The following is a 15,794-nucleotide window of genomic DNA, read 5'->3' on the forward strand; positions in this document are numbered from 1 at the left end:
TCCTCAAGATTAAAGTGAACCAGGTTCGATCTGAGGACAATGTGGCAGACTTGTTCACTAAGTCATTGCCCAAATCCACGTTCGAGAAACATGTGGCAAGAATTGGCTTGCGGAAAATATCTGAACTCCCATGATCGTAGTCATCAGGGGGAGACGCAGACATCAGGGGGAGATGTCTACATGTTCATCTTGAAACGTGAAGGGTGTGTTGTGCTCTTTTTCCCCTTCAACCGAGGTTATTTTTGTCCCACTGGGTTTTTGTTACTCAGCAAGGTTTTTAATGAGGCAACGAGAGAAGCACCGCGTTTGGGCAACACAAGGGGGAGTGTTCAAGTAAACCCTAATTTGTGTTTGGCCCAAACTCTAGGTTACTTGACCTAGTGGTAATAGGGTTAAATTAGAAGTATCTAGATTCCTATTCAATGTACGATTACTTTCCTTGTATGATTGAGATTCTATGCATTGTAATCCTCTATATAAAGAGGGCCCTATTATCAATGAGAATACACAGCAAATTCCTCTCAATTTCAGTTTCTGTACAATAAAAATATATTTAAATTTTGATTTTGCATACCAATTAGGTCGACTTATATACAATAGAGAAAATCTTAATGTGATAAAGTAGGGGTAGTTTCGGTATACTCAACAACTATTTTGGATCGATGCTGAAATTGAACCGACTTTAGTTGGTTTCTAGAATCAATCCAAGTATTTCGTTTACCAAACAGGTGGTATACTAAGCAATTACTCGGTGTTGGACGATATTTGGCACAAAACGATTTGATTGGCGAAATGGTGAATGATTGGAGCTAGATCTGGATATGAAATTCCAAAAAGAATAACAGAAGAAAACGAAATGGAAAAGCAATCAAGAAATTCTATATAGAGCTACAACAAATCTATGCTTATATGTGCACAATCCTTGCAATTCATAACCTCTTCAGTCAAGACGAAGACCTTTGACTTCGAGTTCTGGGGGGCAATGTTTGGACCCAAAATGAGCATTTTGGTTTGACAAAGCGTGTCTTGGAGAAATTGAGCCAATATCAGTGGCTCACATATATATTTTCGATAAGTTCAAAAATATATTATTAAGAGGCTAAATAAGGCCTACCAAACATGGAAATGAAAAATCAACTTTAGCACATTTTCCTACTTCGGCTAGGAGAAAGCGAGCTAGACAAGAAATGAGGGATGGCGGACTAACCATCCGAACTCCAAATGAGTTGAAACTTTCCAGATTAATTCTAGACATCCCATTGATCATTTCTTATGAAGAGTGCCAAAGCTCGTTCGGAGTGGAAAACCTTCAAACAAACAGTCCAATTTTCTGCAGAAGCAAAACTTGGAAACTGGACCTGTAAGAGGTCCAGCAGCATTTCTGGCCCAACCACATGGAAATAAATTCTGACATTTTACCACAATAATCTACATTCATGGTGGATCATTTCATATGAAGAAATCGAAGGTTGAATCTGAGTTCTTAGTGGAGATAAAAATTGAGGGATAAGGGAGCAGAAAATGACTTAAACCTAACATTCCATTAGTGTTTAAGTGCTTGAACCTAACAATTCCATAAACTCATAAGTGCTCCATAAACTCATAAGTGCTCCATTATGATTTGTTTAAATGCCAAATAGTGTTGCTTGGTAGCCTATAAATAGAGGCTACAACATAGAACAATTCACTGATTCATACATCAAAACATCTCTAAGATGATCTAAGTTCTCTCTAGAGCAAACCTCTCTAAGAGCAACTCCTTTCCTTCTCTTTCTCTTATAGGTGATCACACTCTAAGTCCTAGTCTCCTCAGGAGCCGACTATCAGTGCCACCAAACCCTCTGTCAAAATGCTTTGGTCCTAGTCTCCTCGGGAGCCGACTGTAGTACCGCGACCACAACGGTTACGGAACCAGCCAAGCAAGGGTAACGCCCTAGCAACCCAGCCAAGCTAAAGTCACGCTTTAGCAAGTACTTCTCTCTACTTCCCGGTGATTTCGCTCTGCTTAACCTACAACGTTAAGTATCGACTTGGTGACACAAGACAAAGTCCTCCAGCACGAGGCACAAAGAATCCTGCGACGAGGTTGGTGCTCTCCTCGTCTACAGTCGCTCAAAAGAAGTCAGGTCAAGGGACACCCCCAACGACCGCACCCAAACGGTGCTGGCACGCCCGCGCAGAAAAGAGACTGTTGACCAGCTCAAGAAAAACTGGAACCAAACAAATTGAACCAGCAAAAGAGATGGAAGGAGACCAGCATCACTGTGGAAGAATGAGATATTGGCTTCCACAATCCTATGGTTTTTGGTGTCATGTACTATGGAGGTGTTTATAAGTTTTTGAGACTCCAGAATCTCACTTAGTAGAGTTCATGTTGTTGCCAAACACGGAATAACTTCTTTTACACTAGATTATAAGGATGTCCAATCCCATCCAATCCCACATTACCACGTAACAAAACACCCCCTATATATATAACAAGTAAAACACTTGGCCATAGTAGTTAAGACTCGTCTCCAATTACGCAATGACGCAATGAGTTGAGATTTAATATATTTCTTAGCTAATATCTACCTAATCCGTAAATTCAGCATCTGTCTAAATCAAATTAACTTTTGTTTTTGTGACTTTTTTGTCTTGATTTTTTTTTTTTTTTTGGATCATCAAAAAGTTAAGTTTATCCACTCTAAAAATATCAATTAATATAGTTATCGAACCAAATAAAATTTCAGTTCAAACTACAGTTCATTTGCAGCGATCCGACTGCACATATCACGAGGCAGGAATGCTAGTTAAGTATCGATGCCTTCCTAGGACTAGTCCCCAACTGTCTAGGCTCCTCTACTACCTTCTCCGAGAGTGAACTCAAAACTTCCTCACCGAAAAGTCAACAAAAAATAAAGAGGAGACGATGATCCAGTACGCGCGCGTCCACTCTAGAGCCTAAACTCCCCCTCCGCCCCAGCCAATCACTTTAACAACCAAAACCTCAACACATTTTCACGCCGTCCTTAGTTTGGGATTTAACTTTTACAAAAATCCTTTTATTTTTGATTTTTCTGGGTTTTTGGGTTTTCAATCTTCAATCTTCCAATTTTGGGTTTTTTGGGTTTCTGGGTCATGAGCCTGTAATTTTCGATGGCGAAACCAAAAGCTCCGAGACAAACCCTCAACTCCTACACTGTCAAACCCATCAACAAGACCGTCAGAGGTACCCACCTCGATTTCTCACCTCAAATTCAAATTCGAATGAAATGTAAATTCGGTTTTCTTTGTTTTTTCGCAGCCGGCGACTGCGTTCTGATGCGGCCGTCGGAGCCGGGGAAGCCGTCCTACGTGGCGAAGATCGAGCGGATCGAGGCGGACAGCCGCGGAGCCAACGTCAAGGTGCACGTGCGGTGGTACTACCGGCCGGAGGAGTCGATCGGCGGCCGGAGACAGTTCCATGGATCCAAGGAGGTTTTTCTCTCCGACCACCACGACGTGCAGAGCGCCGACACCATAGAGGGGAAGTGTACGGTGCACACGTTCAGGGGGTATAGCAAGCTCGACGCGGTTGGAAACGACGACTTCTTTTGTCGTTTTGAGTATAATTCCACTACTGGTTCCTTCAATCCTGACCGAGTCGCCGTGTATGTGATGTTCACCATTTCTCTAATTGTTTTTTTTTCTTTTATATTTTGGAATCAAATTGGCAATGGAATTGTTGTTGCATACTTATACTCATACTCAGTTGTTCTTGTTCTTTAATCGATGCGATTCGGGTAGTAGTGTATTGGAATTAGATGACATTGAATGCGAAAGTAAGGATTTTTGGCTTGCTTTTAATGTTTGAAAATGATTTGTATCTGTTTATGGAACTTAAAATTTGAAGATTTCGTTTGCTTTTGTTACTATTCCTTTTGTTTTATATATTTCAGCTTGATGTTATTATAGCGATAAAGTATTTGTGTCTTGCTCTTTAACCCACACAATTTCATTTGTTGCATCGTTCCCCCACAAATGTCATTTTTGCACCAAGTGATTGGAGTTTGGGATCAATGATATTAATCCTAGTTCTTATTCGTGTTCTATTGAGTTGTTCTTGTTAAACACAATTTTTATTGTTATGTGGTAGGTACTGCAAGTGTGAGATGCCTTACAACCCTGATGACCTCATGGTTCAGTGTGAAGGTTGTAGTGATTGGTAAGTCGGATTTGCTAAAGTTACTCATGTTCTGCCTTAAGATATGTTGGATTCAAAATTTTATCGTAAGGTTGGAAAGTTTTTCTTGTGAATATTTTGTATAAGCTTTAGATAGATTTTTGTGTAGTGAAATTTTGCTCGTTCCAATTGCTGTTTTGCTAAAATTAGGACTTCACTTGTTTTATGCATTGCCCACAGATGCATTCTGACTGATTAAGCCGGATATGTCTGGCACCTTCACAAGCTTTTTTCTTATAGTTAGTTCCTGTTATAGCACATTATTAAACAGTTTTGCTGAAAGAAATGGTATTCGAATGGGTGTCAGATTTTAACTTTCACATTTTTGTTTTGCTTGAAAAGAGAAAAGTCAAATATTGAGGAACCAACTTCATTCCAAGTTCACTGTTGTTTCTATTATGTAAACGTTTTCCTTCTTTTTGTATTTCAAATTTTCAATGGTTTTTTCACGTAATGTAGTTGCATTAGAATATCCCCGTAACTGCTGAAAGATGTCTTGCTCATATTTTTTTTTTCTTCCAGCCAATTTGTGCATGATCTATATACATCATTCATTATTACATTTTGTACATAAGAATTACAGCAGATTTTTTTTTTACCGAGGGTTTTATGCATGCCAATGAACTTGGAATGCAAATGTAGTCCATATACGTTGTGAATGATTTTTGAGTAGTGGAAAGGCATAGTTATAGACATCTGAGTGTTTGTTGATGATAAAGTTATTTTATGAGAGGATATGGTTCATATATGATGTAGCATTCTTCTGAGAAATCATGATAGGAATAAATTCAGAGGCCTGAATGAGTTAGTTTGCATGATCTTAGATGTCAGAGGTAAACTTCAAATTTGAACTAATTTTAAGTAAGCTTGGACAAAAGGTGGTTGGAGATAGTATGTTCTCATTAAGGAGACCTGTAAGGCTATAAGATACCCAAGTATCTAGTTCATAGAAGCTGGTGGAGTGGAAGCTTAGTCTGCTTCCATTGTTATGACTTATTCGCCTTTATTTTATAGGGGGGTACAGCAGAAGATTAAAATGTTGTGCTTTGCAGTCACACAATTAGTACTTGTTCACTTTGATTTTAATTTGTGCCTAAAAATCATATGTATCCTTGCCGCAGGGCATATGCCTTGAGGGGCAGTAGCCAAAACGCATGGCCTTATGCTTTCCCCTTCTACAGCTTTGGTCTTTATGTGACGTGTGTTTTGTCTGAAATTCCCTTTGCTGACATTGATTGAACAGAAGATTTCTTGCTGAGTGTGTGTTTATGGTGATGAATTGATAGATAGTAAAAGAAGATTACTGGAGGAATGATTGAATATATATGCTTTTCTTAACAGATATGCATTTATTTATTTTCACGTGTAATTTTTCCTTCATTCCAGTACCACATTACCAATGCAACTACTTTACTATATTTGATTCAGGTTTCATCCTGCTTGTATAGACATGAGTGCAGAGGAAGCTGAAAGACTTGACCACTTTTTTTGTGAAGGTTGTTCTCCCGAGGGACAAAAGAAGTTGGAGAATTCGCATACTGTCTCCAGACAGTTGGATACAAAGGTATACTTTTAAATTAAGTGCTAGATGAATTGATCTAGGTTTGTCATTGCATATCTAGAACTTTGGATCTTCTTATCTATGTAGCAATTAAAATTATTAACTTCTGTGATATTCTGTTTGCTCCTCATTGTACTGAGTGATTTCAAGAAAGGCTTTTGTGAAGCATATATACTTTCAGTTTTGAAAATCAGCATTTTTAATTCCCCGAAAAAACCAAAACAGGAGATTAAAAATTTATATGAAGAGCTCATTATACACTGCCACAACAATCGCATTTTGTGCACCATGCTTAATAGATATTATAGCATAGTCAATGAGAAAATGTAATGCCAAGATAAAATAGTTGGATGTGTTTGCATATAATTTATGGTTGTAAAGTTGCATCTTAATATATGCTACTTTATACAAATCGGATTACTCTGTTATGTACATTGAGAGCACATAATACTTTTCATATAAATATAGATATTAATGCAGTTAACTAGTATTTTGAAAAATATTGAAATGGTATTTATCATTGACATGTTGTGCACCTTAAACATCTCTTGTAAACAAGGTCAGAATATAGTAGCAAATCAGTATGCTGGTTTATATATATGTTTTGAATATTAACTTACCTTCCTTGGTTACCAGTATTACTAGACTTCCATTCATAATGTGTTTCAGGTGGAGACAAAACGTCGCCGGAGGTGATATTGTAAATAAAAGTTGACGAGTTAGAGTTACAATGGAGGAATCAGAGGTTCTCTCGGGCTTGTGCAACACAGAGGCATAACCGCTTCACAAATGGTGTATTTGTGAGTCAGTGAGAAGACGGAAAACCAATATGAAAAAGAAAGAAAAAAAAACTTTATGCTGTCTATTTGGTTTGAGACAACTCCCTGGTACCTTCAAGGATGTTTGGTTGTGCGTAATTATGTATGTAGATTTTCCCTTTTTCCTCTATTTCCCCTAGGGTTGTGAATATTCCCAAAGTATTTATTAGCTTACCAGAGTAGCAATAGATATCGACGTTTCATAAATGTCTGTTCCACTTTGGTATATATTGTTTGTGTTCTGTTCTCCCAGATGTAGTGTCAAGTGATTTAGACACTGTTGCAGTTGGTTGCAGAAATTATCTGTCTAATCTTTTTAGTTGTGTCGTAACAACAATGATTCTTAAGATTGTTTAGCGGCCTGTAGTTCAATGGTTAACGAGGTGCTAATTTTGAATAAATCCCCTCAACTCTTTCCAGTTGGTTTTTACGAGCGTTGAGTGGATGTCTGCCCATCCTGTTCTAGGGACAACAAGAGAGAGAGAGGAAGTATGAGGAGGTTCTCGTTGTAGTTAAACCAGAAATTTTCTGGTTTTTTGGGTTATCCGTTGTAACAAAAAAAAACAGAAAATAAATATTTCTTTTTTGGGAGCAAGAAGAAAAAAAATGAACTAACACGGCACTGAAAAAGTGTACTTTGAAATAGAAAAAAGTTCCGTTGCCGGGACTTGAACCCGGGTCTCTCGGGTGAGAGCCGAGTATCCTGACCAACTAGACTACAACGGATACGTTGATGTATTGGAAGCTGTAATTATATATCTTGGAAGGAGAAAAATCCATGCAGTCATAAACCTCGACAAAGATCTGTCTGCTACTCATTCTGACTTTTAGCTTTCCTACATCAACATAAAAACCCATCATTTCTCGGAAATCAAGCAATACTATTATGGAGCAGCTTATTTCGATGGTCTTTCGAACTGTTTGTGAAAAACCTCAGAATCTTCTGGTTAGTGCAACCAGTATACCTAAGAAGCACCGAAACGGGTACGAGTTTCCGGATACGATACGATCGGAAACGTGGAAACGGCAAATCTTAAATGTAATAGGAAACGGGTACGTGAAGGAAACGCCAATTAAATATATATATATATATATATATATATATATATATATATATATATAATTTTCTAATTATATATATATATACACACACATTATCACAATATCAAATATCAAATATGAATAACAAAGGAGCTTCAGGTTTTGAGAAGTTATCGAATTACTAGTCAACCTTAATTGGCCTTCAAACATAGCAAGAAGAGATCAGTTGAATTTAGAGTAACCACACATTCCTTCACAACCTGACATCTAGCAATGGTTACGAATAGCCACATAAACAACAATTCATTTTTACAGAAAATTTCCTAGTGTCTACGTGTTCTAAACTGAAAAAGGGCAACTGGGAAGCTTTTCTTCCTCAATCAGTTTCTAAATTACTAGAAGTCTTCAAATCCCTGTCAAATCACTTACAGTAACCATCCATCTTTCATCTAGGGTCTGTCTGCTTCTTCTGCGATTTGTCTTCTCTCTCTCTTTGTCAACTAAAGTATATATGAAAATGCTGATGCCAGCAATGTTTATTTCTTTAATTACACTTTGTTCTCAGAGGATTGCAGAAAGCCTGAATATGTCCAAAAAGAAAGTTAGGAAGTTACTCAGGTACTAAATGTTTTATTTCTTCTGTTTCATGGCATTCCTGTGTTGTTCTCATATACTCCATACAATTTCATAATGTGTAGGCAATCAGTAAGGTTTTTTTCCCACTTGATAGAGATGCATTCCCCTCTTTGAAACTGCATGCAGCTGGTTTTACTTTGTTTTCAGAGCTGAATTCATGATGTTGAAAACATGTTGGAACTTCTAAAATTAAAAGCTGTCATGTGTCTTCTGGAATTATACTATGTACTATGAAACTGATTTGAAAGCAAAACATCTTCCCTTTCTTAAATGTGCATGAATACTGTTAAAAGAAATGAGGCAGCGCTGAACTCTGTCTTGGTATAGATCAAGAAATCTATTTGTTTGAACTAAGAAGATAGCAGAGAGTTGTTCTGTTCAGAGTAACTCATTTGCTCCCTACCCATTCTTATAATTAATGTTCGAGCTGATTAGTTTGCCTTTTGGTTACTCTTATAATTTACAGAATGAATCCCAGCGTCAAGCACGAACCACACTTGCATCGTGATAAATCCACGCATTCCACAGGCGCAACAATATAAAACTGAGTAAGTTCTTTTAGAATAACAAAATGTCTCTCTTTTTGTTCCCACAATGTTAATGTACCGCTCATATGATTCATTTCTAAATTACTATGCCATCTGTTGGCTGATTCATTTATTTATTTTCACGTGTAATTTTTCCTTCATTCCAGTACCACATTACCAATGCAACTACTTTACTATATTTGATTCAGGTTTCATCCTGCTTGTATAGACATGAGTGCAGAGGAAGCTGAAAGACTTGACCACTTTTTTTGTGAAGGTTGTTCTCCCGAGGGACAAAAGAAGTTGGAGAATTCGCATACTGTCTCCAGACAGTTGGATACAAAGGTATACAGTATATACTTTTAAATTCAGTGCTAGATGAATTGATCTAGGTTCGTCATTGCATATCTAGAACTTTGGATCTTCTTATCTATCTAGCATTTAGAATTATTAACTTCTGTGATATTCTGTTTGCTCCTCATTGTATCGAGTGATTTCAAGAAAGGCTTTGGCGAAGCATATATACTTTCAGTTTTGAAAATCAGCATTTTTAATTCCCCCAGAAAACCAAAACAGGAGATTAAAAATTTATATGAACAGCTCATTGTACACTGCCACAACAATTGCATTTTGTGCAACATGATTAATAGATATAATAGCATAGTCAATGAGAAAATGTATGTTTTGAATATTAACTTACTTGGTTACCAGTATTACTAGACTTCCATTCATAATGTGTTTCAGGTGGAGACAAAACGTCGCCGGAGGTGATATTGTGAATAAAGTTGACGAGTTAGAGTTACAATGGAGGAATTGGAGGTTCTCTCGGGCTTGTGCAACACAGAGTCATAACTGCTTCACAAATGGTGTATTTGTGAGTCAGTGAGAAGACACAAAACCAATATGAAAAAGAAAAAAGAAAAAAAAACTTTATGCTGTCTATGTGGTTTGAGATAACTCCCTGGTACCTTCAAGGATGTTTGGTTGTGCGTAGTTATGTATGTAGATTTTCCCTTTTTCCTCTATTTCCCCTAGGGTTGTGAATATTCCCAAAGTATTTATTAGCTTACCAAAGTAGCAAATGGACGTTTTATAAATGTCTGTTCCACTTTGCTATATATTGTTTGTGTTCTCTACTCCCAGATGTAGTATCAAGTGATTTAGACACAATTGCAGTTGGTTGCAGAAATTACAGCGACAAGCGTGGCCCGTGGCCCACCATTGTACCGATATTGTCCCAACTTAACCACCCGATAGGTGTTGAGTTTTAATCACAAAAGGCCTCGGTCCAATTGGGTAAGAGCCACCCACTTATAAGTTATATTATATTTTGTCACTTTTCCAATGTGGGATCTTTCATCTTCAACACGCCCCCTCACGTGCAACCTAGCTCTAGGTATGCACGTGGAATTAATTGACAAACCCAATTCCACATTGGAAATCGGGTCACAAGTCCCACATTAGAGACTTGACCAATCACATAACAATCCAAGGCCCACATCGGACACTCGGCAATAATCCAATCGGAAACTTCCGATGGCCAATTTAATGAACCCAAACTAGGTCCATGATTGGAGAGGAGATTGGTGAATCAATTAATGAATGAACCCATATCTGGGTCCATGATGGCGACGTATTGAAGAGTGATCCGCTTTGATACCATGTTAAACAGCGACAAGCGTGGCCCGTGGCCCACCATTGTACCGATATTGTCCCAACTTAACCATCCGATAGGTGTTGGGTTTTAATCACAAAAGGCCTCGGTTCAATTGGGTAAGAGCCACCCACTTATAAGTTATATTATATTTTGTCACTTTTCCAATGTGAGATCTTTCCTCTTCAACAGTGCTGACATATGATTGATCCTGAGACTGAGACTCATTCGACTCCAAGTGTGGAAGAGGATCCGGAACATTTAGCGGACTTGGTGCAAGAAGTTCCTCCATAAAAAACAGAGGCCCATTATCAGGATATAACTAAGGAAAGAGCTCAGGAAGATAATCTTCATCAACAACTTGCAACAACTGATGATCTCGACTCTCGGAATTGGTCTCTTCCAGATCGACACAGATGGTGGATTGTTGTTCCTCACAAGTCTCAGCCTTTTCCGATCTCACTGCCTTGGTTTTTCTGGGTTGATTATCAACATTAAGGTGGCGTTCGGTAACGTTTTCAAGTCATCTTTTTCATTTTATAAAATGAAAATGGCTTGAAAATGCGTTCGTTGGTCTGTTTTCAAAAATACAGAAAATAAAAATTGAAAATGATTTTTTATTTTACTCGTAAAACAGGAAAACGACAAATAGACGTTTTCACCTTAAACATATTTTAGAAAACACGGAGATATATGTATACATTTTCATTGTTTTTTGTATTTTCATACGGTAGTACCGGACGCGTTTTTGCTGTTCTCGTTTTTGAAAATTGTTTTCAGAATAAACTACCGGACACATTTTCGGATCTAAAAAATCCAATCTTGTTTTCTCGTTTTCATTTTCAAAATCAGTTTTTGAAAAATCATTTTTAAAAACGTTACCGGACAGGCCATCCTCTTCCTCTTCGCACTACTAGCTTTTCTTGGGTTCTTCTTCAAGGTGCACAACACCAAGACATCAGTGGCACACAACTCGTACTCTTGCATCAACCAAGAGTTGTTTTGTTCAGGATCACACCCACCCTCGTACCTAAATTCCCTCCTCATCCCAGTAATACGACATCCGGTGTCTCTATCCTCGGCCACAACCTCTCTGGAAAACTGCCCGCTCCACGTTCCCGAGCCTACTTTGCTATCAAACCGCTTGCCATTGGGGTTCAACTTCTTGCGTTTGGTGAAGAAAAAGAGAGGCTCTCCATCATCCACGCTGGAACCACCGTTCTTGTCCCAAACAACCCAGGGTTCTTCTTGGCCGTAAAACTCCGAATACTCGGAGATCTCATTCGAGTGGAACTGATTGCCCATCTTGGCCCTTTGCTGGAGAAAGTAACCCACAAGTTCTTCATCTGTGGGATGAAACCTGTACCCGATCCCGATCGGATAACCCATCCCAATTCAATCAGAGAGAGGAGGAGGAATTTCAGAAAGGAAAGAAATCAGGACTTCTGGTCTCGAAGCCCTAGAGAGGTGGAATTTCAGAAAGGGTGAAGAAATCAGGAGATCTGGTCTCCTATTTATGTTGGGTGATTTCCCAATGGGTTAGGGATTGCTCGGGTTTCTGAATTGAGCCTTGTCGGTTTAGTTTCATTTTTATATTATTTTTATTGGCTTAGTTTCCTAATGGTTGTAGGTGTAGTTTCTTTTTTTATTTTTTTTTATTGGCTTAGTTTCCTAATCAACAAGGGATACACTAGATTGTTGGAAATGACCAGGAGATTAATTTTGGGCTTTTTAATTGGTTGTACCCTTTCTCTTTTTTTAATCTAGTTCCGGACAGTTTAAAATGCTGTCTAGATTTAAATGTTACTGTTGCAGATTTCATTGTGGACAGATGCTGGAATCCTAATAGAATTCATCGCATTCTACCTGATGAGGTTATTGATCATATTTCTGCTATGCCTCTCTCCCATTTTAACTTTAAAGATCATTTTGGTTTTTTTATTCTCATTATGGTTTATATTTTCTCATTATCTACTATTTTATAGGCGATACTGGATTACTGGGTATTTTTGACGCGTATTTTTTTTACGCGTATTTGTAATGGATACTTTTTTACGCCTACTCCTTGTGAAATTAGGATATGACAAAAATGCATAAAAAAATGAAAATGAAAAAATATTTAAAAAAAAAAATGAAAACCAAAATTTGTTGATTTGCAACTTACTTTCTCAAAAATAAAAAATAAATACTTGTTTTTTATTTAGAATAGAAGTCGTAAGTTTTGCCGAGTGGACTGTAATACTCTTTTCAATTTTGAGTGATTTTGGTTGTTAAGTTTAACAAGGTCATTATTTACCCTTTACTGCAAATTTATATCAAGTTAACTGAAGCTTTATTTTGATTAAAAAAAAAGTCCCTAATAATGGTTCTGAGTCTTAAATTTGATCCTACCATTCCTCATTCCTCAAGAACTTCTATGACGACCCCGTCTCTTTTTTTTTTCTTTTTTTTTTTGTTTAATATCTAAGCAATTAAGTTTCTAAATCATCATGATGTTTTGTTATGATTTTGGTAGTGGAATAGTTTCTTTGTTATTTTATTTTTATTGGCTTAGTTTCTTAATCAACAAGGGATACACTAGATTGTTGGAAATGGCCAGGAGATTAATTTTGGGCTTTTTAATTGGTTGTACCCTTTCTCTTTTTTTTAATCTAGTTCCGGATAGTTTAAAACGTTGTCTAGATTTAAATGTTATTGTTGCAGATTTCATTGTGGATAGACGCTGGAATCCTAATAGAATTCATCGCATTCTACCTGATGAGGTTATTGATCATATTTCTGCTATGCCTCATATTGACAATCATCTAGGAGGACAAAATCTACATCTTGAACCCTTTTCCAAAACCAATCCATTACCAAGCATGGGAAAACTCGGTGATAAAATAAGTACTCTTATGGCTTTCCTTTTTTAATTGATATCTTTGACCAACTAGCATTTCTGCTGGACAATACATAATTTGGTGGTGGAGTGCCATTTAAACTTTCAATGTTGAAAGGGGTAGGGGTAACAAATTGTCGAAATTGAAACTACTTCCGATAATGGGTGTTGGCTTAGTGCACAATATATATACATGTATAACCCTTTCTTTCTAATTATATAATGGGTGTTGGCTTAGTGCACAATATTTAGCTCTTGGGTTTGAGTCTTTGAGATGCACTGGTTTTCGTGGTGGGTTCTTTTTTCTTTCTCTTGGTCTAAATATTTGTGTTTACTATCGTACTGAGTGATAACCTTCTAGCTCAGCACAAGTCGGAGCATTTTAGAGTTTAGGTAAAATAGAGTATCTCATGGTGCTTGTTCAGCGGCACCCTCATGACGACGATAACTCCTTGCCTAGTCGGTGTGAGATGGGTGTAGCCGGACGGGCTATGGTGCTGTTGGTTCGAAGTCCTCGGTGGGAGATGCGGCGCCACTTTCTCTTTTCTTCTTAGGCGAAATCGATGGCGGCTTCAGGGAGCTCGTGGTTGTAGTATGGTGTTCTATGGCAAATTGCTGGGCTATGGTTAAAGGTTCATCAGTATCTGAATCATATCAGGTCAATCTCTACGATCTTGTGTGGATCTGGGTTTGGATTATTGGGGACAATTTTCAATGGCTGGGTTAATGAGAGAAAGGGATAAGGAATTGGTAGCGGTGTGTAGCATTGTGGTCTACAATTGTTGGCATGATTGTAATAACTGCGATTTTTAATCAAAGCAAAGCATGATTAACTATGATTACCGGTGCTTTACTTTTCATGATTGCAATACTTTACCTTTCATGATTACTCATAATTCGGTGTGCCCCGTTCTTTTGCCATTGACCACGCCATAGCATAATTGAAGAAAGAGAAAATAATCATCCGAAATCATTCTCTCTCTCGGCCGAAACGAATCCAAGAACAGAGCAAACTTCTCCAAGCTCGTTCTCGCTCCATAGGCCATCGATCGACCCTAGACCACATCCCACGCCTTCGCTTCTTCCTTGCGCAGCTGCCGGTGGTAGCCTTTCGCCGGCTCTTGAACCGTACACGACGGTGGAACACGAGGCCGGTTTGAGCTCATTTTGGTTCCAAGCTTGATATCTCAAGCTACCGGCCATCAATCCTCACCAAACTTCATCCACGAGCTCGCCTCAACTTTCTGAACAAGCACCAAGAAGGACCAGACCTGGGTAGAACGATTTCACGTTCATCGGAACGATTTCTTAACAACTCTCTAGAAGGGATCGAAGCCTGAAATTGAGGTTTTGACGTCGAAATCAAGCCTTGCCGGATTCTGCAAATTTCGCCGGATTCTGGAAATTTTCCGGCCACCTCGACTGTTTTAGGTAATTTCAACCACTTCCGGTTATTTTCAGCTTACATGGTAGTTATGAAAGTTGTTAAGCATGATGAGAGGAAGAGGAGCAGCCCGGTCCCGACACCATTGGCGGTGGTCGGCGGCGGCTCTGCCACTAGTTCCGGCGGCCCTTTCCGGCCACCTCCGGGGGTCAAAAATATAGTTTCTGTGCATTTTTAGATTCTATATTTCAATACGATCATCTTGATATATTATATGCAATTTTTGGATATCGTATGATTAAGTTATGAATTTTTAAGTTTCGATCGATTTCGATCGTTAGATTTGTGATATGTGAAGTTAGGACCGTCAGATGGACTTGTATTTTTGATATGATGATCTTATGACTGTCCCAGTGACTTTGTGTGGTCATGGGCGAAGATCCGACCGTTGGATCTTCGTATAAATGCAAAACAGTGAATAGGGAGGCGATTCGTGAGAATCCGTCCGTCGGATTTTCGTATAAATTTGTGGAGATGTTTGTAAGGATGATTCAGGAAGATCCGACCGTTGGATCTTCGTGATAATTTTGGAGGATGATCCTAAGGGCAATCCGTGAGGATCTGACCGTTAGATCATCGCGTAATTTCGATCCGACCGTTGGATCATCATTAATTTAGAATCCAACCGTTGGATTGTTGTATTTGTGTGGTTTTTGAATAAATTGCTAAGTTAAGATCGTGTTGGATTAGGTGATTGACGGATCGATTTGGCGGACAATTTGTGAAATTGTTGTTGAGCTGTTAAGAAGATGCAGCTGGATTAGAGGTGAGTAAAATCGCACATGGTTCCTTCATGAACCGAAATTTAGTGATTTATATTTAATTATAAAGGTGTGGAAAATTGTTTTAAGAAAATAAAGATTTGTTTTGAAATAATATGAACTTGATCGACTACGGTTCATAGGGCTACTACTCACAGGTAAGGAAAATGAATTTAAGTATAAAAATGAATTTCTTGTTTTTATTGCATGTGAACTATAGATGGTATTAGTAGTCACTCTTGTGTAGGTGATTACGTATATATATATATA

The 15,794-nt window shown here is 38.1% G+C and overlaps 2 protein-coding genes and 1 non-coding gene across 4 annotated transcripts; 1 reads left to right on the forward strand and 2 right to left on the reverse strand.

Annotated features, from left to right (window-relative positions):
* The first annotated feature begins 2,945 nt into the window (after positions 1–2,945).
* On the forward strand, positions 2,946–6,835 carry LOC133738683 (chromatin remodeling protein SHL). 2 transcript variants are annotated; one of them, XM_062166265.1, is made up of 5 exons: positions 2,946–3,211; positions 3,287–3,632; positions 4,118–4,186; positions 5,701–5,768; positions 6,435–6,835. In XM_062166265.1, exons 1-5 carry the CDS (start codon positions 3,139–3,141, stop codon positions 6,467–6,469), a joined length of 591 nt encoding a protein of 196 aa, XP_062022249.1. In that variant the 5' UTR covers positions 2,946–3,138; the 3' UTR covers positions 6,470–6,835. The 2 variants fall into 2 exon arrangements, with proteins under 2 accessions (XP_062022249.1, XP_062022248.1); XM_062166264.1 differs by having other exon boundaries at positions 2,967–3,211; positions 5,633–5,768.
* A 401-nt stretch (positions 6,836–7,236) lies between these two features.
* On the reverse strand, positions 7,237–7,309 carry TRNAE-CUC (transfer RNA glutamic acid (anticodon CUC)). Its single transcript has one exon. It is a non-coding gene; the product is annotated as a tRNA-Glu (tRNA).
* Positions 7,310–10,763: 3,454 nt separating this feature from the next.
* LOC133737357 (NAC domain-containing protein 53-like) lies at positions 10,764–11,830 on the reverse strand. Its single transcript, XM_062164930.1, has 2 exons — positions 11,324–11,830; positions 10,764–10,907 (listed from the first exon to the last, which is right to left on the reverse strand). The coding sequence occupies exons 1-2, from the start codon at positions 11,828–11,830 to the stop codon at positions 10,764–10,766; spliced, it is 651 nt and encodes a 216-aa protein (XP_062020914.1).
* Positions 11,831–15,794: the final 3,964 nt, after the last annotated feature.

The sequence above is a fragment of the Rosa rugosa genome, chromosome 3, assembly GCF_958449725.1.
Source record: "Rosa rugosa chromosome 3, drRosRugo1.1, whole genome shotgun sequence".
NCBI classification, from domain to species: Eukaryota; Viridiplantae; Streptophyta; class Magnoliopsida; order Rosales; family Rosaceae; genus Rosa; species Rosa rugosa.

Coding starts and splice junctions, on each gene's coding strand:
- LOC133738683 (XM_062166264.1), top strand. CDS start 3,139: ATGGCGAAACCAAAAGCTCCGAGACAAACCCTCAACTCCTACACTGTC. Junction 3,212..3,286: donor CATCAACAAGACCGTCAGAG/GTACCCACCTCG, acceptor GTTTTTTCGCAG/CCGGCGACTGCGTTCTGATG. Junction 4,187..5,632: donor TGTGAAGGTTGTAGTGATTG/GTAAGTCGGATT, acceptor TATTTGATTCAG/GTTTCATCCTGCTTGTATAG.
- LOC133737357 (XM_062164930.1), bottom strand. CDS start 11,830: ATGGGTTATCCGATCGGGATCGGGTACAGGTTTCATCCCACAGATGAA. Junction 10,908..11,323: donor GGAAGAGGATGGCCTGTCCG/GTAACGTTTTTA, acceptor AGAAAAACCAAG/GCAGTGAGATCGGAAAAGGC.